Genomic DNA, 24,901 nt, shown 5'->3' with positions numbered 1-24,901 from the left:
ACAGAGAGGACGAGACGGTGGGCTTTTCATTTTCACTATCAAACCAATTCACACTCCAATTATGCTATTGGGATTTTAACAGGCAAAAATAAGACCCTGGTCGCTCTCATCTTACCTCTCTGTTTGGCTGCCACCTCGCAGGAGACACTTGGGACGTCACAGTAGAGTCCCGTCCAGCCCGTTTCACACTCACAGCTGTAGGTGGTTCCCCTCTGCCAGCAAGTTCCCCGGTTCTTACAGGGCGACGAGTCGCACCAGCGGACCAAGTTCTGAAAGTTGCAAACACACGTTGAAGTTTGGAATCAAATGCTAGAAAACAACAGCTGTACATTAAGTATCCAAAAAAATTCACTTTTAAACCAAATTCATCCCAGTTTTTACTTTGACATCTTTTGACCTGTAAATCGGCAAATTAAAGTTTACTGGAATACATAGGGGTGGCTGAAGTAAAACATCAACGTAAACCCCGCCATCAATAATACACTTTTACCGATTTTTTTTTACCGAAAATACCGTTTCCAGTAATCATAACCTGATTACTCAATATTATACATACATGGTTGTGAGCAGTTCCATGTACAAACTTTTTTAACTAAAATGTTTTAAATTATTTAGTTTTGTTCTAATATATAAAAAAAAAAGGCAGACATCTCTTCGGACAACATGTCCAAAACTAGGCAACTCCACAGATCAAACTAGATTGATAAATAGCACTACAGGTTAGAGAAAAATAATGTATTATATGTTTCTTCCTACCTGACAGTTGAGGCCGGTGTACCCTTGTGGGCAGGTGCACTTGTAGGTGCCGTAGCTGTCGTGGCAGGTACCGCCGTTCAGGCAGGGCTTGGAGTCACACTCGTTGATGTCGTGCTGGCAGTAGCTCCCAGTGAAGCCCGGTGGACACAAACACGTGAAGGTGTTGATGCCGTCCATACAGGAGCCGCCATTGAAGCAGGAGCTGCGGGGGAAAAGAGATCAGAATGTTGTAAATTAGTTGAGAAGTATTCTGCAGCTTTTCAGAGAGCAAATCCATACAGCTCTCATTACCTGACACTGCGGGCTTGTTCACATCTAATTTGTCTACAGAAACTTAACTAAAAACAAATATGTTTTTTCCCAGATACTTCACAATCAACCTCCCACCTGGGAGCTGCATTGATAATGCTGAGGGAAACCAGCATTTTACCAAACGGCGCTACATTTACAGGCTCATTTAGAGTGCAGTCTACTGAACCTCCTGTTAATGGGACAGCTTCAACATATTAGAGATGTTGAAGTCAGCTGGTGTGCATCAATACTTCCACCAGAGGGGGCAGTGGTGGACAGGAAAATGGGGTCTGCATTAACAAGTGGATGAAAGTGAACCTGTTGATCTGAGCAGATGCTCTTTACTCACTAATCCGTGTAGGTATACACAGTTACCAGTCTGGGGTTTGAACACGATACTCTGTGATACAAATACGACACTCTGTGAGCTGTGTACCTCTCAGTGCAGTCGGGGGTGTTGTTTTCACAGTGGATCCCACTGAAGCCGGGCGGGCAGGTACAGGTGTAGCTGTTGACGCAGTCGGTGCAGTTGGCTCCGTTCTTGCACGGGTTGCTCTCACACTCGTTGATGTCCTCCTCGCACTTCGTGCCCCGAAAGCCGGCGAGGCAGGTGCACAGGAAGCCGTTCACCTCGTCCTGACAGAGGCCGCCGTTGCTGCAAGGGTCTGTGGGAGGAGGGGTGAGGGAAAGGCTCAGTGTGTGCGTTTGCAGGTCTTCGCTCTTGGTATACAATTAGTCTGCAGATTATGAATTAAGCAAAAGGGAGAGAGACGGGAGAACGCACTGGGCTTGCAGTCGTCGATGTTGCTTTCACAGTTGCGCCCGGTGAAGCCCGGTTTACAGGCACAGTGGTAACTGCCCAGAGTGTTCTGGCAGGTTGCTCCGTTGCGACAGGGATTCTTCACACACTCTTTGATGTCCACCTCACATGTTTGGCCTTGGAGGGGTGGAAAGAGGAAGACAAAGTAAATGTCACCTTTTCTTTGATGGTGGCACAAAACAAGTACATGTGGATAACAGGCTAAGATATGATAACAGATTCCCAGGAGGGAGAATGAGTCTGCATGTATATACACCATCAATATACTGTATATATGTAATATTTTATTGTTTTGTTTCTAATAAATGTTATTCTATAGTATACTATTCATTTATTTCTATTTGTTAGTTGCTTATTGGAGCTATGAACAAAATCATTTCACGAGACCTTGTACTGTGTATTCTTGTTTTGATATAAATACTAATAAGAGAAAAGTACAAATCCTTTGCACAGCAGTATAATTCAGTCAGGTGCTGGAAAATCCCAGACAAATTGTGAACATTTTTAAAAAGAGAAAAGGGTGTATCCCGCACACCAAAACCCCATTCAAGATGTGATTCATATATTCTGGCACTAGAAAAAATAGAACATCCAGATACTTGTTCCGCTCTAAATTGGGCTTTTCTCTGTTGGGAATACATAGTAGAACTGCAACGTCTACAGTGCAGTTCCTGTAGCACACAGACATTAATGTTCACCTTGCCATCCTTCAGGACAGACGCAGGAGAAGCTCTGATAGTCCTCTGACTCCTGACACACTCCTCCATACTTGCAGGGTTTGGAGCTGCAGGGAGCCATCAAGGTTTCACAGTTCTCTCCTGTAACACACATACAAAAGAACACACACAGCTTTTAATAAAATCATTATTTTAATGTGTTAAACAGTAACTTTCCCTGTGTGATATCATGTAGGAGTCTTGAACTTGGAGATAACCCAACCCAAATGGACACAGAATCATCTTTCAATCAGTGCTATCACTAGATTTTAGCCAGGTTCTGTCAGTGCTCGAGGCCTGCGGAGACATTTCCCTATCTGTTTCCATAACACATGGCTTGTACAGGAAGCAGGCTCCAGTTTCCGGCAATTGTGAAGCCATTTGCTGTTCTGTGAGACAGGAAGCAGGCAAACAGGAAATGTGTCAAGCACCCCGTTCCCACCCCGGCACAAACTAAGGCCTTTTATTATTCGAAGTCCTGTGGATTTTTCCGAAAAGACGACTCGACAAATACAAGACAATTTGCCCTCAGCCTTTCCATCATTATCTGTTTTGTCAAATAATAAGTCAGATGACATAAAATATTTTCCAGCTCTCTTATCAGGGATGCTTGTCACAGAGGAGCATATTTGAGTCAGAGGCTCGGTGTCTTTGAGCCCTGAGGAAGTCTTGCTGTTGAACTTTACTCAACAGATATGTCATCCGCCGCACATTTTTCCTCTTTGCCCCAATAGCTTACAGAACACAGGGTGTGGAAACTGCCCCCACCACATCCCAAGCAAGGGAATGCCAGAACACCAAGCCAAACAAGAAATACTTCCAATATTTTCATACCCGTGTAAGGCAGGATACAGTTGCACTTGTAGCCGGCGACGTCGTCAATGCACGTGCCCTGGTTGAGGCAGGGGTTGGAGGCACATTCGTTGATGTTGGTCTGGCAGTTTGGTCCTGGGGTCAGAGCGGACATTATTACCACACACACACTTCAGTTTAAGTTTAAGGTCAACAGTCAAGTGGCGTGGAAGTTAGGTTTGGACAAACACACACTGTATAAGCCAAAAACAGACACACTCATCCACACCAATACTGACCAGTGAAGCCCATGCGACAGGTGCAAACGTATCCGCTGGTCATGTCCTTGCAGGTGCCTCCATTCATACATGGGTTGGATTCACACTCGTTGTTGTTGATGTCGCAGTTTTTACCGCTCCAGCCAGAATCACACAGGCAGTTATAGCTGTCGTGGAGAGAAAAGAAACATGGGAAAAGCTCAGTGATGAGTCTCTAAAGCAGATCACTTAGTTCAGATGCAATGTGCCTGCAGTGTCTTTGACCAGTTGGTGGACTGTCTCACCCATTGATCTTGTCCTCACAGTGACCGTGGATGCAGGGGTTGCTGAGGCACTCGTTGACCTGGGAGAAGCAGGTGGTGTCCTGGTATCCGTCTGGACACGCGCAGGTGAAGCCGTTGATGCCATCGATGCAGGTGCCGCCGTTGTGGCAAGGGTTGATGGCACACTCGTCGATGTTGATGTTACACATAGTGCCTAAAAGTAAGGAGAGGATACCTTTCTGTTACAGCAACAGTTCTCCAACTTGGTGAAATGCACTTATAAGCTTTCTTGCCGAGAGGTAGATGAGAACGATTGATACGACTCTCATGTCTGCACGCTCGATATTTACCTGGAAATCAAAACGAGGAGAGAGAGGAGCGGGCTGGTGGACGGGGAGAGACAACAAGGGGTTTACGATTTAAATCCCGTGCTGGTGCGACTAACTAAGAAAGTTGGTAGTACCAGTTTTAACAGTGGAAAAGTTACTCCGGAGTCCTGGGAATTGATCTTCTCATTTTAAATGATCTAATCACATCCCATGTCTTTATTGGTGTGCAGACAGTGAAGTGATGGGTTTTGAAATAACAATAATTTCAACTGTCAACAGGATGCCTTTGTGTGGAGTGTTGTTTTAAATACACAACGCCAACTCACACAACAGCAAAAGCCGCTACACACTAAAGCCTATATCTCGCTGCGAATGTATCAATTTCCAGAAACATGAGGGGTTTTAAGTCCCTCTTTGTCGGCAACTTGAAGCGCTGAAGCCATTCAGCCTGGTGCCACGCACAACATAAAGCCGGCCCATTTAGCTTTAAAGCAGGGACCGGCTTCCAAGCTTTTAAAAGCTCAACTTTCAGAAATCTTTCAGGGAATCTTTTCTCCCGCTCAAATCCCAGGTGACTGTGTGTGCCAGAGAGAGTGTGTGTGTATGTCCTCTTCTTTGTATGTGAGGGCAGCTTGCAGTGTCCTAACAGCAGCCAGTTGGGGACTATGGGTGGAGCTGGAAAGTGACACCGGCCGAGCCTCGGAGGAGCGTGCTCCCTCGCTCGCCATCTGTCACCCTCCCCATCAAGACCCCTCACTCCTCCGTCCATACGTTCTGCATCGCTTCTGCACCTTAAAGCTCATTTTTGTCTGCCATGTCACCTGAGACAGCAGCCACTTTTAACCCGTCTTCAGTTAACTTTTCAGTTGCAGAGAGCAACTTTCTCTAAATTGAAGGTTTGCAATGATTCAATAGAGATTTGCCTGCACCTCACTAACAAGGATACACTTGTACATCTTAGAGGACAATGCAGCGAAATAGCTAACTTGGCTACAAAATATGCATATGCTCCCTTTTCGGGAGGCAGTAAAAGTTCCTAATCTTTCATTTTAGCTTTCGTAGAGAAGAAGATTGCAGAGTTTGAGCTGAATCCTCTGCCATAAAGCAGCCACACTTTTTCAAACTGAGCAGTATGACAGACTCTCCGTGAACAAGTTTCCTACCCGTATAGCCGGGCTCGCAGGCGCACTCATAGCCATTGATCTTGTCGATGCAGGTCCCGTAGTCACAGGGATTGCTCTTGCAGTCGTCAATGTTGATCTCGCAGTTGATTCCTGTCGGAAAATTGCTTTCAGTATTCTTCAAACTTCAGAAGTACGTCATGTTCACATCTGTTTGTGTGTGTGTGTGTGTGTGTGTGTGTGTGTGTGCGTGTGCGTGTGTGTGTATGGCAGTTACCGGTGGTGCCCTTGGGGCAGCTGCAGATGTAGGCGTTCTCTCGGTCCTGGCAGGTGCCTCCGTTCCTGCACGGCTGGCTCAGGCACTCGTTGATGTTGGTCTCGCACAGCCGGCCGGTGTATCCGGGGTTGCAGTGGCAGCTGAAGGAGGCCAGGCCGTCGATGCAGGAGCCGTAGTGACACGGGTCGGAGTAACACTCGTTGATGTCCGTCTCACAGTGTCTCCCAGAGTAACCTAGGAAAAATACATTCTTTTGAGTTTCTTTTTTTTCATAACTTTCTACTTCTCTTATTTCGTTTTTCTACTATTTTTAAACTTGCATACCTTCAGTACACTCGCAAGTGTACTTGTTGGGTCCATCTGTGCACTTGGCGCCATTTTTGCACGGCGTGCTGGCACACTCGTCGATGTCTATCTGGCAAAGGTTCCCAGTGAAGCCTGCAAAAACAACAAGAGGGTGTTACTGTGTATGTGGGCATGAGAGAGAGAGAGAGAGAGAGTGTGTGTGTGTGTGTGTGTGTGTGTGTGTGTGTGTGTGTGTGTGTGTGTGTGTGTGTGTGTGTGTGTGTGTTCAGATGTTGCTACTGTGTTCTCACCATTTCAAAACCGGTCCCACTCATAATCCCGAGCCCATGCTATAAGAGCTCTCAACGAATCAGGCATCTGCATGTTAATTAACAACTGTGCAACACTACAAACTCTATTTTCCCTTTCACTTCTTTTCAGCACGACTCCGAAAGGGGGGACGGGGAGACTGGGGGAACCGATTTGTTCAAGGCGGGGGGGTGGAGGGAGGGAGGGTAAGAGATGGGGGAAGAATGAAAGTTGCGAGGCCTCCTGACCAAGGGGTTGAGAGACAAAGGAGGGCCTGTCTGCTCAACGCAACGCCAAACTGAGCCCGTTGCCTCCTTTGTCCACCAAAACTTTTCCATCACAATGTGCATTCTCCTGTCTTGCTCTCACCCTTTCTGCACTCCCCCCCTCCCCTCCGCGCCTCTAAAAAGAACCAGCTTGACCTTCGACCCTCCACTATTCAAACTCCTTGTCGTTCAAAATCAACCAGCAGCTTTTTCTCCTTTCTTTTTCCTGGAGTTATTCTCATCACAGGCATTTTCTTTTGGTCTCCCCTGCGTCACATGATGGTACAGTCCAAGGAAGACAAGGATATTGTCTGATGAAGAGATAACGTTTTGACCCCCCCCTCTTCCTCCACCACACCAACGCGGGAACACACAGGTGGTTGAAGCTAAAAAAGACAGACTCAGTGGCAGCTAATCCGGAGAGGAAATATTTGTGTGGCTGGCGGCGATGCTGATTTCTCCCAGTGGACCTCGCTGGAAGCATTCGCTGAGGACTGCAGCGTAGACACAGTGGAGACGTGCTTACATGTGTGTTTTGAGTTACACAGATGCACATACATACAAACTGTGGTTGGAAAGTATCATCCTCTCAATAATAAGCTGAATAAACTGCAAAAAAAATACAAATTTAGCATTAAAATATTTTTACTGATGCTTTATAGATCACTTGTATTAAGCTATTAAAAACAGCAACTTTTGGTTTGCCAGGTTGTGGAAAAACTATTATTGATTATCAACACTTACAACTTATAAAATATAAATTATTACAGCAAGGAGAAAAGATGAACACCAGCCAAGCAACACTGCCACATTCTAATCAGGCACTGTCTATAAAGGGTTTATAAGTAATAACTAATTAATAGTAAATAAATAATTCACTAATACTTTCATGAGGTTCAAACTATCAAATTAGACACAACCTAACGGCTTAAAACCGATGACGCATTGGTAAAATATGCATTAACCATTATTCCACCCCTGACAAACCTCAGCATTACAAATTGAGTGTTTTATTTTTGCCAAGATGTGATGCAAGAAGTTACATTTCTTCACCGCTCAGTTACAGTCCCCTGTGAAAGAATTTCTTCAGATGCACAAATATGCATCCACACACAAAGGCTGGCGCAGAAATGTAAGCATGCCCAGGGGCACGCACGCACGCACACACCATGCATTTCAGCAGCCAAAGAGGGATTTATCCCCAGACTGCTGGAATCAGACATTTCAATGGCTCTCAGTGGGGTTTCCATGGCTATTCCATGTACAGAAATAATAAGAGGGGACCCTCGCCTCGGGCCTGGCTCGCAACGGGGACAAATTTACATCTCAAGCAGGGCGGTTAAGACCCCTTCCCCTTCTTTGCCCCTCCCTTCCTGCTTCAGCATAACGGTCTGTGCCCCCCCTCCTCACCCCTCCATCTACCCGCCCAAAACAACACTTTCACCACCACCACTTTATGCTGCTTCCTCACATAACCCTCGCTCACTGTCACACACAGTTTTCTTAGGCGTTAAGCTCCTGTGTTCACTCTTGTACCCCCTCTATCAATTCTAAAGCTTCCTTGTTGGGGTGTCTCTCTTTCTTCCTTTTCTTTTTCCTCTCAACAGGAGGAATACTGCCTCACTCCACCCAGGCCGCCTTTGATCCGCCCGACTCAGAGCTTCTCTATTTTCCTCCCCGAAAAGAACGAATGGAAAGAAAAAGAAAAAAGAAAAAAATCACTTCCACCTCAATGATCCCAATGAAAGAATGCAAAACACACACAAAAACACATTTGAGGTTGTTCCTTTGCTTTCATCTTGCCTCTCTGAGATTCAGTAGTTGCATTCCTTCACCCCTGAACAAAACATCAATACCTTTTGTCCAAATAGTGTAACTCCAATGGCATCTCTGGTAAAAAAAAAAAAAAAGGGCCTGCAACTAGCTGCCCTCAAAATAGACCAAACGACTACCTCATTTGCCATTACAACAGTGAAAATGGCATTTTATATAACCAGCTCTGCCTGCTATTATTAGCTCTCCCTTTTTTCACAATCAAAAGCTATTTTAGAGCCACACGTTTCTGCTCACTCATCAGACTTTGTAAAGGGATAAAAAACTTGTTTCAAAAGTTCAAACTTCCTCAAGCTTTTCCCTATAGATTCTCCCCCCACCACCCCGCCCCCCTCCTCCTCGACTGCTGCGTTTGTTCCGGGCTGCCCGGGCCTGCGAAAGCCTGCCTCAGGGCTGGGATTAGTGCCCGTCCAGAAAAGGTGTTTGTGTGTGTGTGTGTGTGTGTGTGTGTGTGTGTGTGTGTGTGTGTGTGTGTGTGTGTGTGTGTGTTTGAGTGAACGAGAGAAAGACAGTAAGGTAGGGAGAGAGAGAGAGAGAGAGAGAGAGAGAGAGAGAGATCGACCTCTGCGCCCCCTGGCCCCATGCCTCCCCTCCTCCCTTCCCTCCCTCCCCCTCCTCTGCGGCAGCCTCACCTGTGGGGCACTGGCAGTGGAAGGCGTTGATCTTGTCGATACAGTTGCCGTTGTTCAGACAGGGGCTGTGGGCGCACTCGTCCGTATCGATCTCGCAGAACTCCCCTTCGTAACCTGGCCAATTAGCAAGGGAGGACCAGGAGGGAGATGGATTGGTTAGACGCAGAGAGGCATTTTCACACTGCTGTGTGTATATATATATATATATATATATATATATATATATATATATATATATATATATATATATATACTGCTGAAATAGCTTTATATGATACACAGAGGCTATATGGCTATATGGCTATATGACTGCAATTATCTTCTCGATTAATCATAGTGAAATATATATGTTAAGTTACATCAAATTGCTTTAATGAATTTAAACAGTTCAACACCTAAAGACCTAAAGTCTCCCACAAGACAAAGAAAAGCAGCTAAGTCCTCAAAAAAATTGCCGGTTATTAATTAATTTAATTAATTAACTAATCGTTCAAGTTCTATTTTCAAGATTAATGGATCAATCATTTAATTGATACAGTCGCAGGAAATTGAAAAAAGATCAGTAACACCTTCCAATGGCTCATTTAATCTGACTGAGAGTTCAAAACCCAAAGATTTTCAATTATGACTAATATAACAGAGAAAATCCACAAATAAAAAAAATATTCTCTTTATGAATGGATCGAACAGTTTTGCGTCCATGTGACTCGTTTGGACACCTTGATTTACTGCATTTAGTCAATATGAATCCTGACAAATAGTTGAAATGTGCTAATGTCACTTTAGGAGCCAGTCCAACACCTGCGCATCAGTATTGTTTTTGCATGAACTTACCTGGCATGCAGATACAGTGGAAGTCTCCTATTTGGTCCAGGCAGGTGGCCTCATTCATACACGGGTTCGACATGCACTCGTTGATGTCCAGCTCGCAGCGCGGCCCGACGTAACCCCGCTGGCACTTACACTGGAACGAACCCTTGGTGTTGATACACTTCCCCGCGTGCTCACACGGATTGGAACCTGTTGAAACACATTAATACGTTTAGCTTCACTGAAATGGGCCGTCGTCATGTGTGTACGCGGCCCGGCGAGGAGCAATTGAGATGATTTAGGAGGTTTAGCGTTGTTTTTGAAGCCAAACCAAAGCCATGTGTTATTTACTGCGATTACGGCCACAATGATATGGTACCATAGCTCATGTAAAACAGGTCATGCACGTGTGAGGCCGAAAAGCTTTCTTGAAGGTTGAAGGTCAGGTGGTGTGATTTTTACCCAGTGAGCACTCGTCAACGTCCTGATCGCATGAGGCACCGATGTATCCGGACGGGCAGGTACAGAAGTGATTCCCGCTGACGGGGTTGGTGTCACAGTTGGAGCCTTTCTGACACGGGTTGCTGATGCAGGCGTCGTCCAGCTGGCACAGCAGTCCTGGTGCACAGAACAGAGAAGATGGATTTAACATCCTCCGGTACAGTATTAAGTATTCAAATAATGTACTACTGTAAGTACATATGGCAAAAAGGTATTTACTCTGAAACAGCACATCATTTAGGTCAAAAAGACTTCCCTCCAGTAAAACAACCTGATGGACGTCATCACATTGGCTTCTACAAATAGCAAGGAGAATATAATGCGTCATCTGTAGCGCATGTGTACTAGCGCGGGCAGTTCAGGACACCAGAACCACAGGAGAAACCAATCAGCCTCTATAAATGTCACTTTCTCAGGACGAAGCCCTTTACGCCTTTCTTTTTAACTTGTTGCTTCCCGTATCCTTCACATCCCCCAAGACAGACAGCTAAAGTAAAGAACTTAAAAACGAGATTAAATGAAAAATGCCTGTTTAAGCATTTTAACAAAATATGCCGAAAACTTTAAAAAAAAGAATCTCTTTGTATTTTAATATCAAAATGTCACAGGACAGAAGTTAAAGACGCTCTCACTTCTGTTTCATTGGGGCTTCATGCTTATCAGAGTGTTGCATACTCTTATAAAACCATTTCCTGTTGAGCATTGAGAGACCGTTTCCTGTAAATCTAAAATAAACCTGTATTCACCTGTGCGGCCGAGGGGGCATTCGCAGTAGAAAGAAGCTACGCGGTCGTGACACGTGGACTCTTGGTGGCACGCAGCACTGGCACAGTCGTCAATGTTCTCGCTGCAGTCGTCCCCAGTCCAGCCGTTCACGCACACGCACTGGTAGCTGCCGTAAGTGTTGTGGCACGTGCCTCCATTTTGGCAGGCATTGGGCATCAGCTGGCACTCGTCAACGTCCTCCGTGCAGAGCTGACCTGTGGGAGGAGCAGCAGTCAGGGGATTAAAGGCGGTTCGCATCCCAAAACACTCCCTTTACCGACTAGCTTCATGATATAAAGTTACTTTGATCTGATTGGAGTGATAATAACTTTCTGCACAGGATCATCGCTTTACAAACCTGTAAACTCTGGTTTACACTGGCAGTTGTAGGTGTTGACTCCATCTACACATGTCCCTCCATTCTGACACTCGTGGCCTGGACAGTCATCGATGTTATAGTTGCAGGTTTTTCCTGTAAAACCTAAAAAACAAAGTGGGAAATATGAGCTTCAGATTTACAGTTTCTCATTTCTCCTCCGCCTACAACAAGAGAGTGAAACTAACTCTACGGTTAAATGTGGTCAACTGTCTTTTTCCTTCCAAAGAAAGAAGCCAGCTGTAACCTCTTGCGGTCTGTGGCGACCTCGCTGTGTAATAACATCCACTCTGATATGCAGTTACACAAGAGGCAACCACTGGACTGTACATGTGGCATGGTGGACAGAATATGTAGCGAAACCAGTCCAAGTCATCACCTCCATTGCCAGAGGTCGTCACAAAAAAATTCACAATGTTTTCCGAAACATTAATTGTTTACTTATGAATTTAAGGAAAACAGTTAATAAACTGACTGTTATCTGAAAATGTAATTAAAACATGTGAATCATTTAGAAAACTGATATTTCTGAAAAATAATATCAGTGACAGTTAGACATTTTTGGGGGGAATCTTGTGGGTTACGATATTTGTGTGGGGTTCTTGCAGGTCGAAGGTCAAGTTCATTATTTATCGTGGGTTTTTTTAGGGAGTGGGATGAGACAGGAGTTAAAATCCACTCTAATGGACCCACTCATAAAAACGTTGTTCCATGATGCTCGTTTCACTACTACACCAAAGTTTACCTCTAAGGAGGATCTTGAGTTTATATTAAGTTGTTTTCAAGGGTCATTTTTCAAGAAAGATGTTTCAAAGAACCGCTTGTTATGACTCAGTGGTCAACGGATAAAAACAAGGCGAAGTTATTCTGTGTGAAGGGGATGAGGTGGTGGGCACAACTAAAGTCCCAGCAAGCTTTGCTCCCCTCTGCTATGTGAAAAGGATGTTGTCCTTTGACCATTTCCTTATGATAAGCCCCGATGTCTTCCTGCTCTGCCTTGTTCACACAGTGGACGCACCAAAGCAGAAACACACACGTATGTATGTAAAGACACACACAAGCAGGAACACCCTGCCCTAAATGACATCATCCCCGAAAGCAGCAGCTAGCAGGCAGAAACATTTATATTCAACCTGAGCGATAACCTGACTTTAGTTCAAGAGGATCATGTCCTCTTACAAACGATGGATCTGATCGATATTTCACCTCAAGACTTGTCTTCTTCATAACAATGTCAAGGCCAGGAAACACCTGAAGGTGGCACAAAGGAAGTCATCCTCCCAAGTTTGACCAAATATTTGGGTCGAGAAGCTTGATGACGTAGCAACTGCTCGCAGGGCTAGTTGGCAGACGACTGTGTTGGCAGGCGAGCTTATGTCTCAAAACAAACATCTGCAAACAAGCCCGCTAATATGGAGCATTTTATCCTCTGACAGAGGAGGTTAAATGTAAGTGGATGGCACAACGGTGCTGGTCACGTCAGTATTTCATTATTCCAGATGTAAACAGAGGTGGGACGAGTCCTTAAAGGTCATCACTTTAATAAACATCTCCTCCTTATCCCTGATGGAAGTGTCACCTCCTTACCTGGCACACAGGAGCACTCGTAGCTGGTCTCTCCCTTCTGGATGCAGGTGCCTCCGTTGTGGCAGGGCGACGGGTTGCAGGGCAGGTAGCGGCTCTCGCAGTGTCTCCCTGTGTACTCCTGCGGGCACTGGCACTGGTAGCTGCCGACCTCGTTGATGCACACACCGCCGTGCTTGCAGGGCGACTGGCTCACGTCGCACTCGTTGACGTCCTGTTTGCAGGTCTTTCCGGAGAAGAAGGGCGTGCAGGTGCAGATGTAGTGAGACTCAATGGCGGAGCACTGGCCGCCGTAGGCGCACGGGTTTGAGGCACAGGGGTCGGCTTGTTGGCACAGTTTACCTGAGGGCACGGAGAAGGGGTGTTCTAGTATCGGCTTTTTCTGTCAGGGTTTCTCCTGATTTAAGAGGAGACACCTCAGGCAAAGACATTGTTTTTCATGCACTGGTCACTTTTGAGATGTTTAGCTTCTTTGCCTATTGGCCTTTGTGGATCCCCAAAATGAGTTTTTCACTTCAGTAGTACTTACATACACTAAACTTTACAGTTTAATTCTGATCTACAGTATAATGTGAAGGTGTTGTTCATATACAGTATATTCATAGCCTGATTTATGTAAAACTGTATTCCTAATAAATGGTGAAAATAGATTTGATGATACAAAAAGATCTCCAAAATCCCCTCTTGAACCTGGCTTTATCCAATGTTCAGATTTATGTTCTGGAAATGTGTGTAAATTAGCACATATTTGATCAGATCATGCCCTATTTGCATATTTAAACATACATTTTCAGAACACTTGTAATACAAAAAATGATTGCCTTAATGTAAGTAAACAACTAAAGAAGTTTAATTGCGTTATCTAGTAGTTTAATTATTTAATAATAATATAAATAATATTAAAAATAATACAAGAAAAAAAACAGATTTGTGATTTTGGACGATAAGAGGCAGAGATCTATAGGTTGCCTATCCAGTTTGTCATCTTGCAACCCCTCAGATATGTCTCATGATCAACTCCCAAGGTGAAAACGTCTTTGTTATGGAACTGTTGCGTGTTACCTGACCATCCAGGTGGGCAGCGGCACTTGTACGTCTTGAGACTCTCCAGCTCGCAGGTGCCTCCGTTGCGACACGGCGAGCTGATACAGACGTTGTTGATGGACGTCAGGCAGTGGCGGTCGGTGAAGCCCAGCCTGCAGGTGCAGTTGAAGTCCACCGTGTTGCCCTTGGACACGGCGCGACACATGCCGCCGTTCATGCATGACGAGGTGGTGCACGGGTCGCGGAACTGGCACCTGCTTCCTGCGTATCCGTCCCGGCACCTGAGAACACAGAGAGGTCAGCAACGTTCTTTAGGCAGCCCATGAGAGGGTCGCATCTATGAGGTCAATTACTTTGTCTGCCGACTGTCACGTGCATCTTTATCTCACCTCAGACCCTCATTTACATATTTTTTTTACGGAAAAACAAAAATAACTTGATCCCACAAAAACTGGCATTTATAAATGGCATTTTCTTTCTCATGCTGGCTCAATTAATTAAAGTATGACTGTGGGCCCCCATTTAAGTCCTTATTTATGAAACGAAAGATCATGAAGAACCAGCATTATATCATGAATACAAACAATTTCCAAATGATCTAATAAAAAACCTTCTTTCTGGAAGATATATCGGTCTACTAATAAATGTCCATTCTTTCTTCATTTAAAATTAGCATTACAAAGAGTGGAATCGGTCAAAGGGAATTCCCAAACACTATTTTCATCCATCCAATCATTTTCAGCTGAGCACGGATAGAAGAGTTCACAGGGGTAAGACAACAGGGTCATCCCGTTTATTTGCGACTGTGCTTATAAATCAGCTGCTTGGGCAACAAACAGAACTAACTATCCATTTCTCTTAAACAACGGTCCTGTCCAGGCCGTTTTTACAACACGGCAACACGGTCATGTGTAGCTATGCTTTAAACGGGACATTCGTCTTTCTGTTGCCCTCCCTCCGCCAACAATGTGTTTCAGGAGTGGGCTGAACCGAGGGTGGGGGGATAAACTCCTGTGATGTTTCTCACAGGTTGAGTCATAAACGCAGCTCGGACCCCACAAACCAGTTCCCAGAGAGAGAGAAAGAGAGAGAGAGAGAGAGAGAGAGAGAGAGAGAGAGAGAGAGAGAGTCGCTGCAGATCACTGGGACACATTCACACATTTACAATTACAATGAGAGGAGTTGAAGGGAGTCCCCTGAGGATACGCACGGCTCAACAAAGAGGGGCCACACACACAGAGCATGCACACACTCATACCTACACAGTGTGCAGTCTTTCACACACACACTCACACACACACACACACACACACACACACACACACACGCACACACACACACACACACACACATCGTACATTCACAATTGCATGATCCTGCAAATAATTATAATATCAGATTAATCCGTTTGCGTCATTTGTTATGTGAAAATGCCAAACATTTCTCTTTTTCTATTCATCACTGAAGCCAGGCTTCTGTTAAAGGCAGGGTTGGTAATTTTCTTCAAAAACATGTGGGATATTTTTGTTGAATTTCTCATTACATCGTGACAGCAATCAATGAATCCAATGCTATGTAAAAAATCCGGTATCTGTGGCCGTCGCAGCAATGAGGCTACGGGCAGCAGTTACCTGCCAGTTAGCTTAGCTTTGGAAACAGAGGAATATAGCACTCCTTTAATAAATGTGCCTGCTAGATTGGCTATACATTGGTTATAAATTAGAAAATATCTTATTAAAGAACAATCAATTGGGCCTACAAGTGGTTTGACCGGGCATTCACTGCCAACTGTCAGCACATGACAGTTTCCATACAGGGTGTGCTCCAGTGCATTTAGGTCCAGATCCCTTTTTGAAGCGCCATTTGACACCAAAAGCAACCACCTCAGACCTGTCACAGCAGACCCTCCCCACCGCCATGGCCCCATAGTCATCAGCTTCAGAGATGCAATACTGTCGTCAACAACGCTGGGTGGCCAGGCAAGCTTGGTCATTACAAAAACAAAGTGTCTACTCAATAGCCTCGAAGAAAAATATCTGCAGTATTTGGAATTCTTGCCCCTAATCCGTCCTTTCCAAAAGTCAGGAGGCAAGAAAAGCAGCCATCGTGGCATCGTTCAGCGGCTCTCGGCTCTGAAATGTGATCGCTTTTACCCTCTTGTCAGCACTCATTCATCCCGAGGACAAGGCGGCATCTATGCCAGTGTTTGAGCCGCAAGCCAACATGACGGAGACTTCAAAGCACCTTGCCCCCACCTCAGCGCTCGTTATTCTTCCCTCCCCGGAGAGGATTTGCTCCGGCAGCAGACAAGAGATGGGAAGAGGATGAAAAGGAAGAGACGGTGGCGCTACCCGGCAGATTTGTGGAGGATGAATTCCTGCACAGGGGAAAATCACACAGGGAATGTCTAGAAATCCAAATCTCTTCTCTTTGAATACGTTGTGTTTTACTCTCACGCAGAAACAATATAGTGCACGAAACATCCTGCCGACATCAAAGCGACCTTCCCACACCAGTAAAACCCGCTGTCACTCTCAAATACCTGACCAGAGCCAGCAAGTCTGTTAGCCCCGAGGGGCTGGCAGGACCACGTCCCCAAACATTCCCAGGGGGTCCAGTATGTGTGTGTGTGTATATGCGTGTATATGTGTGTGTGTGTGTGGGTGCATGTGTGTATGTGCGTGTGGGTTTAGGGACAGGGTTTGTAGGAACGGCCGTGTGTTTAGACAGGGTCTCCCTCTCAGGGGATTAGGCAGCCTTAGGACTGTGGTAAGGAAAAGAAAACATCACATGCTCGGCTGCCCGCTGCACAAACAGCAGTAGTGAGTGGTGGCATGTCACCGCGCAGAGAGCGGAGCGGGGAACCTTAGCTCGCTGTCATTTGGCCTGAAGGTCACTGAAGCATTAATGTTAAACAAGCGCTGGCGGCAGAAGCCCAAAGTCAAATCTGTTACATGCAAATAAAGTTACATTTACAAAGTCACACAGCCGAGTAAATTATTCAGTAATAGGTTGAGTCATTATATGGCCTCTAATGTTGGACCCTTCATGCAAACAAGGAAAAAGTTCCCCATAAACACTTGAAACTGTAATATATATGTATGTATAATCCTACTGCAGTTTTTGTGATGGTGAAACTGCACTATTGGCAATTTTACAGTCTGTTCTTCCAAATCTAACAACTAGAGACTGTAACTCTGGATACTCTGTTCTGTAAAAATTCTTCTACATCATTTCTGAGCGTCCTTTTTGAGGACATTAGGAGTGTGTGTGTGTGTGTGTGTGTGTGTGTGTGTGTGTGTGTGTCTGGCTGCTAGAGGGCCAGTCCAGTTAAGTCCCAGCGGTGGCGGGTGCTGAGGTCGTGAGGCGCCACACAAGCTCGCTGGAAAAAGGCCGCAGGGAGCAGGTGCGCATGTTAATGAGGAGACGGCAGCTGCTGCTCCCGGCCATTCACCCCCACCGCCCCACCCTCTACACCTCCCATCTCCCGCCGCTCTAGCTCCTTCCTCTGCATGGCACCCCATCCTGCTACCGTCCTCAAGCCCAGACGGAGCCAGGGGCCACGCACTGCAAAAAAGTTAAGCTCTAGTCTGAATTAGTCAGTAGGACTTTATTTTCTGAATACTATTGACTTAGTGTGTGGTTCCCATTTAAAAACTAATCCAAATTATATTAAAGTAAATATATTTCAAGAATCAAGCTGTCGGGTTGGACATTTTTTACAGTGTTGGAATCTGAACCCCCGCTCCCTCCTCCTTTCCCTTCACTACTTAGCAGAGAAATGAAGAGCGAGCGAGGAAGAGAGGAGAGAGGAGAGAGGAGAGAGGGAGAGCGAAGGATGAGTGGGCCCATTGTTTTTCCTCCCCATTCAGAGTTGACCACAGGCCGGGCGTATTCAGCTGTTACGCCTCCTCTTTCCTCTCTTTTCCCTCCTATCTGTCTCAAAAAAAAATCTTTCTTCATATATGGCTCATCCCTGAATTTTTTTCTCATTATTGGTTTCACTTCCTCCGTTCAAAGTCGTACGGTCGCTGGCATCCGCTCGCTCCCCTCTGAGCACCTTCTTTAGGATTTATAAGTCTCGACTGACTACTGCTCACTCCCCCTAAAACTTGTGTCCAAGTTACCCCGAGCTTGCTCTGCAACGTTTTTATAGGTCTGCGCCAAGCAGCGCAAGGCAAAATAAAAGCTTAAAATCCAAACAACACACACAAGCAGCGGGGCACAAACAAAGGAGTCTGGAGAGAAAGGAAGCTGGAACTGGTTTGGTTGGGTTTCCAAGGGGAGAAAGACAAAAAAAGGGGGTTGCCAGTTCAGATTCTGATTCTTAACCCGAGGCCCGCTGGCAGCCTCGCTTTCTGCGGCTCCTTGAAAAAAGAAAAGAGACACCTGGCATCTGCCCGTCGCAAAACAGCCCGGCGTCTCACACCGAGGCCCGAAAGACAAACAGGGAGCGAGACGCTGCGCCCTCACCTCGGTGCACGTGGACGCTCTGTGCAAACACTCTGAGCTGAGCTGCTCGCCATAAGTCAACTGTAGCACACGCGAGGCGAAGAATGCTCACAGTTTGCTCTTTAACTTGGCGAGAGCCCGTCAAATACACGCTCAGCAAGAAAACAGCCTTCACGGGCAGCAGGCTTAACTGCCTCAATGAGAGCACAGACTTAAAAATAGGTGTGTGTGTGTGGAGGTAAGACAAAAGATACTCAACGACTCTTTTATGGCGTCTTGGCTGTATTCAAAACAAACAGAGAAAAGCAGCTGCTTCAACAAGAGGAATCTGCTGGGCCGGCGAGCGGCATAATCTCAACAGCAGCAGGTAAACTGGGCCGCTGGAAAGGTAAATAAAGAAGACATGAAAAGAGGGGCACAAATCAGAAGCTGAGCAAATATCAGGTGTTTGGGAGGTGTCGTATAACGGCAGGGACAGCAGTGGAATTATCTCGGCGGTAAGGCCGATACTGTTATTATCCTTTCTGTCACCCCATTGTTCTCCTCTGCGCTCACTTCTGGGCCCCGTCTCTTCTTCTATTGCCGCCGCGGTAGCCCGTGGCAACAGGTCCGCGACACTGATGGGATGCATAACAGGGGCCGGGCGGCGGCTCGAGCCCGCAGCAGATGTTGTGGTGACATCTGACCCTTGGCCAGGCGTCACTCTGAAGGGGCTTTCCTCAGTGTCGGGCCAATCTGCCATCTGCCATCTTTCGGAGGTCGCGCACAGACCGGGGCTCGGAGGCTTTGAACGTATAATATGTGGGCTACACATGTGCACTGTTTACAAATAAAACAAACTGGAGGCACCGCGCAGATTTTGGCAGCTGTACGGACCCCAATCTGTATCCATTTTAAGAAGCTTAGTGAATTAGGTTGTGCATTTATACAATTATTGGGCCTTGTAAAGCTCTGTGGGAGACAGAATCAGTGTCTGGTTCCATTTCTACGATTATTTTAGGATTATTCTTTGTTCAGCTCACCTATTTAGATATGTAATGACAGTAAATGACTCATGTTGACTTATCTACAATAAAGTCTGCTCTGGCAACAAACACGCAAGCCAACAGATTACCTCAACCCCTTTATTTAGAGATATAACTGAAAGTGAAAGCACACAAAATGCAGTGAACTGCATGTGCAAACACAGCTACTGGAAGTCATGCAGGTCAACAATGAACAAGGAACTAATCAATTAGTTGATCAACACAAATTAATCTGCAACAATATAAAGGATAAGTCTTTGTTTTTTCTTGCTTCATTCTCAGATATCCATGTGAGGATACGTAGATTTTAGAATTCATTTGTTTTATTGGTCGGACAAAAAAAAAACTAATCTTTAGTACATATAATACATAATGCTTTGACAGTTTTGGAAATACTTCTTTTGTTTTTCTTTGCTTTCTCAAAAAGATGTAAATAACAGTAGTGCTTTGAGACATTCAAAACATATGTCTCTCTCTCTCTCGAAGGTGTCTCCTTCAGTGCCAGGAGTCAAACTGTGTTAGTTAAACATATTTGTACCTCTGACCCTCCATCCCTCCTGTCGTCCCACTCGTTCTCATTTCCTTGCCTTGTGCCTAATTTAAGTCCTCTTTAGCCTCATCTGATCTGTTTTTAAAGCGTTGCCCCAAGGGAAGGGGGGGGGGGGGGGGATTCTCTCCTCCTTTCCTTTCCTCCACACTTCCCTCTCTCTATTTTTGCCCTCTCTTGTGTTTTCACAGCAGCATTTTGTGGCTAACCACTGTGACAACTCTGCCACCACTGGTGGCGAGAATCAACAGTGAAATAAATGCACGCTTAAATTCAGCAGCAATCACACAAATCAAAGTCTCGTGAAATGAAAATAGCTCTTCAACTAAAACCGAAACTGGCACCGAAAAAAAAAGCAGGGTTGTTATTTGTTGTGGAGATGAAACCAAAGTTACCACCAAAGCCCCACTGGCTACAGAAATTACAGGGGAAACGCTGTCCCTCTTTCCCTCTCCTTACATCCATCCATCTTTCTTTCCCTTCCTCTCTAATCGCACAGGAGAGCGGACCTGGCCGGCCCACATCTGGCAGCCTTCATTAGAGACCCTGTTTATTTGGGAGCGTTCTGGACACAGCCCATGGGAAAGAGTCAGCTTCCCCAGGGACCAACCACTCTGTGTGTGTGTGTGTGTGTGTGTGTGTGTGTGTGTGTGTGTGTGTGTGTGTGTGTGTGTGTGTGTGTGTGTGTGTGTGTGTGTCTGTCTTGAGAGTCTTAGCAGCTCTAATGACTTCTGCCACTGCCGACTTTACGAGGCTGGGAACCACTTTGGGGCTTTACGGGTGTCTGAAGGTGTATCCGTGTATCCGACGGTGCAACCGGACACTCAGGTTTTTGCCGTACGGCGACTTCAAGGTCTGAGCCCGAGCATGCCAACGTGTCACATCACTTCATCCTCCCAGTCACCGATAAATCATGACCAGGATTCAACTGCTAGATTGTATAAGCGGCACAGTTTATACATTTATTTTGTGAGTTAGCCAAACAACAAAAGGAACTGTTGGCGGTTGTTAGTGTCTGCTCGCTCGGAAAATTATGTTTTTAAGTGGTAAAATGCCACTTTGGGTTGTTTTGATATCCCAAAAAGTTTTGGAAATATAAATGTATGTATTATCTGCTCAAAAACAGTCACAATATGTCAGCCAGTAAACCATCTATTGTTAGCTGCCTGTAGCAGTGGAGAACTAATTGACAGCTAACGCCAGCAGATAGTTTTGGTTAAAGGAGCCGCTTAGCAGCTAAAGTTTAGACTGAGTTGATCATCAGTAAACATATTCCCACTTCTGGGAATAGAAGTTCCTTTTTGCATCGTACCTATGCATGTGCAGACAACTACCACTGGATTATACTGTAAAACTGAAGACAATTTAAAGACGTGATTATTCTCAGGCAAGTTCGGGAGTTGTACGTTTTAAGCAGATTTAGGGATGCTTATTCACAATGGAAATCAAAGAGAATGACATCCTAGGAAAGTGTAAATCACTATCTAATCTAGAAAATATGTGCCTCATGTCTGCATGTTAGGATTTAACTGAGTTATGAATTTGAGAAAAACCCTTAAAATACGTAATTATCATCAAGTAAATACTGCGACTTGTCAGGTCTGGATAGGTGTTGTAACTTATGAGGTTGGAGGAATCTTTTTGTCTCTGTGAAGAATGGATACCATGATTGTTATCAGTCTTACAATCTGCATTACTGCTTTACTCAAACACAAAGCCATCACACGCCATTCTCCTAAATACCCTGAGAATAAGTGTGTATCAGCAGTGACTGAAAGCTAAAAGCACACCTGGCAGACAAAGTCAATCTGTCCCTGTGTGGAGCTGAATTGGGCAAAACCACAAGTAATCAGGGGTATTATGGAGGATGCTGCTGTGCTACAGACAGGTGGTCTGGCTGAAAGAGAAGAAAAAGAAATGAGGAAGTGTGGTGTGGAGTATGCCCAGTGTCTTTGTCTCTCTCACACACACGCACACGCACACGCTGTCAGTCCTCTCAGTTTGCGATCAAAGTTTATGTGATTTGTCTTGGCATATGCCAACGAGGGAGGCTCAAATATCACTAATCCATTGCGGCGAAGTTCCCCACCACCAAGTCACTCCGTTCAGCCAGAACACTCTGACGATCAGCCCTCTCACCGGCCGGACTCTTGCCAACGGGAACCCAACACCGGCGGCAGCGGCCATATAAAAGCCTCGCGCTCTGTGTTTCTTGCTGTGTGATGATATGATCAGATACGGCACCTTTTCTTCCCTCAGGCTACTCTGAGGCTGTTTCCTGACTCTGAATGGATGCGTAGAGGGGAGGGGAGTAGTGTGTGTGTGCGTGTGTGTGTGTGTGAGTGTGTTTGTGTGTGTGTGTGTGTGTGTGTGTGTGTGTGTGTATGTGTGTGTATTGAGATAGTCATCTGACCAGAGCCTGAACAGAGGTGCCATTAAGGAATCCCCAGAACAAGGGTTCACTTTCATTGAAGTGGTTGCATACTGTAGCAGTCGCCCCACATAGCAGCGAGGAACTAAAGACTCTGTTCATTATCTTGTGCAAACACAGAAAAATCGGAAACAGCCCCCTAACCCCAAAAAATAATAAATAAATCTCAATCATATAAATTCGATGTACTCATGTAAGTAAAAAAGAAACGCGTCAAAGACAATGATTGTGATTTGCAATCGGCGACACAAGATTACGAAAGAAGCATCTACAGAAAGAGTATTTTAGCCATGTGTCACGGGTATCACATTATGTATTGACAGCTGTCAAGCACAGAGATGAATGTATGGCCAGATTCTCAGTTTTTGTTTATTCATCCATTTGTATCTATTCAGACACAAATAAGAAAATCACGAAATGTGACTAATTTGAACTTCCTTTGAAGTTCCTGTGTAGCTGTTGAGTCAAGACAACAGTTAAAAGTGATGTTTAGATGAACTTGGATTATTTTGTTGAAAGAAAACAGGAACATATTTTAATTTCTTAAACTATAATGAGCTCATGGATCACACTGGCACTAATGTCACTTTTTAAGTCTACAAGTTTTGGAGAGCATTTTCTAAACTGTTCGGTTTTCTGATGGTGCAAAACTAATTATTTCAACACGTATTTCTCTCTGTGATACGCTTGCTTCCAGTCCGGCCTCATGCATTACAAGCTCTGTGCCTTGATCCAACTCGAGAACCTAAACAACCACGTGACTCCGTGACTCTTCGCGATCAAAAGGCTGTCAGTTGCACTTTTTCATCGCTCCGCCGAACCGGCGATGAAAGTTTGTGATCTCTCAGCAGCGTCCTTCCTCGCCGGACGTCTCTCATCTCTCCGGGCAGAGAGCAGCGCCGCTGCGAGCCGCTTTGATTCTGGCTCATTGTGACACTGGAATTTTGCGAGTTATTTTTCCTGTTCTGGATTGGCTCGGCTCTGTCACTGCTCGCTCCTGCTGCCAACCCTCTGCACTAAATGAGAGGCCTCCTCTGAGCCCTTTGGAGATAAACTTCAGTCGGGATCTCACGAGGCCAGGGCGGGCCCGATATGAAGAGGGAGGCGGTATTCATGGTATGGCATGTCAAGTAGGCATCTCTGTCAGGCCAAATAAAACTGAAGCATCCAATCACACTTTGCTTGACCTCGACACAACACTTGAGTTCAAGAGCGGCGAAAACTACATCGTATTCCCGTCAAGATAAATCTCCACGGCCACGCTGGATCCCACAAGCAGATATAAAATATATCAATTAACTCTTTGTCTTTAACCGAATGAACCCTGGAGAGTGACGTTAGTGAACCGGGGTTACTGGTAGAGCCCGAGTCAAGGATTACGCCTGTTGGATCTGACCAAATAATCCCAGCGATGTCATCGGGGTTAATGTGGTAAGGGATTGAGATGTTATATAACTTTAATAACAAACTGGGTGCGTGGAGTTTGAAAGACAAGGGAGGGGCAAAGGAAAGACGCTACTATTTGTATTTTGCTGGATCCTACCAGTAATATTGAAAGTGTGGATTCCACAAACTCGGCTTCACACGCTGACCTCATAGCAACAGGAGAAAATATCGTATGCGTTGCTTTAAAGAGATTTTGTTTGACAATATTCGTTTCAACTTTAGAACAAAAGTTATTTCCACACATATTGAATCACACAATAGCAGCAACTTGAAACCTCACTGGCAAACGGCACATCGTTGGAAAACAGAAAGCCTCAAGATTCTTCCAGAGTAAATCATTTAAGGACTGAGACAACATGTTGTAATAAGAATGCACGCAAAACAGAACACTAAACCAGATAAAATAGGCAAGAATAAACTTCTCTTTTTCATTTCCACCTTCTTGAGTTCCCTTTCAGAAGAGACCGGGTTCATGACTGGGATCATAAAAGAATAAAGAGCAGTGGCTGTTAGTGGGTTAACTTGAAGCTGCTTTACAGTAACTCTAGCAGGGCAAAGTACGAAAGCAAGCCAAATATCATTAAAAATGATCTAAAATGTTGAGAAAATGTGAAAAAATTCCCATCTTACGTCTTCAAATGTAATTTTTAGTTCAACCATGAATTGTAAAGCCAAAGACATTGACTTCACAATGACATGTGATGAAGGATAGCAGCAAATCTTCACATTTTCAAAGCTGCAACTAGAGAATATCTTTTGCTTTAAAATGTACCTTCAAAATTATTATTTTTTGCGATCAATTGATGGATTAACCGACTAATCGTTTCAGCTCCGAGTTTCTGCTGCGAGTATTTTGCTGCCTGAACTTGGTGAAACTAAACTTCTCCCCCCCGCCCTCCGGCCCCGGGCCCTCTGGTGGCCCAGTGACGACCAACGCAGCAACGTCTTAAAC

The 24,901-nt window shown here is 45.2% G+C and overlaps 1 protein-coding gene across 2 annotated transcripts in view; it reads right to left on the bottom strand.

The window, feature by feature from the left end:
- notch1b (notch receptor 1b) overlaps window positions 1–24,901 on the bottom strand; it is a gene marked incomplete at both ends in the record, with an annotated part of 37,744 nt that overhangs the window by 10,833 nt on the left and 2,010 nt on the right. For both annotated transcript variants that reach the window (XM_079222725.1, XM_079222726.1), the window contains 18 exons: window positions 116–269; window positions 757–958; window positions 1,484–1,712; window positions 1,832–1,984; window positions 2,566–2,685; window positions 3,418–3,531; window positions 3,675–3,820; window positions 3,938–4,130; window positions 5,409–5,519; window positions 5,644–5,877; window positions 5,968–6,081; window positions 8,969–9,082; window positions 9,803–9,988; window positions 10,241–10,396; window positions 11,026–11,259; window positions 11,403–11,525; window positions 13,008–13,346; window positions 14,067–14,329. In XM_079222725.1, coding sequence (XP_079078851.1) covers window positions 116–269; window positions 757–958; window positions 1,484–1,712; window positions 1,832–1,984; window positions 2,566–2,685; window positions 3,418–3,531; window positions 3,675–3,820; window positions 3,938–4,130; window positions 5,409–5,519; window positions 5,644–5,877; window positions 5,968–6,081; window positions 8,969–9,082; window positions 9,803–9,988; window positions 10,241–10,396; window positions 11,026–11,259; window positions 11,403–11,525; window positions 13,008–13,346; window positions 14,067–14,329 — 3,185 coding nt within the window. The remainder of the gene's footprint in view (window positions 1–115; window positions 270–756; window positions 959–1,483; window positions 1,713–1,831; window positions 1,985–2,565; window positions 2,686–3,417; window positions 3,532–3,674; window positions 3,821–3,937; window positions 4,131–5,408; window positions 5,520–5,643; window positions 5,878–5,967; window positions 6,082–8,968; window positions 9,083–9,802; window positions 9,989–10,240; window positions 10,397–11,025; window positions 11,260–11,402; window positions 11,526–13,007; window positions 13,347–14,066; window positions 14,330–24,901) is intronic.

Source organism: Taurulus bubalis (genome assembly GCF_910589615.1).
Source record: "Taurulus bubalis genome assembly, chromosome: 8".
Lineage (NCBI taxonomy): Eukaryota > Metazoa > Chordata > Actinopteri > Perciformes > Cottidae > Taurulus > Taurulus bubalis.
This window is presented reverse-complemented; position numbering and strand designations above follow the sequence as displayed.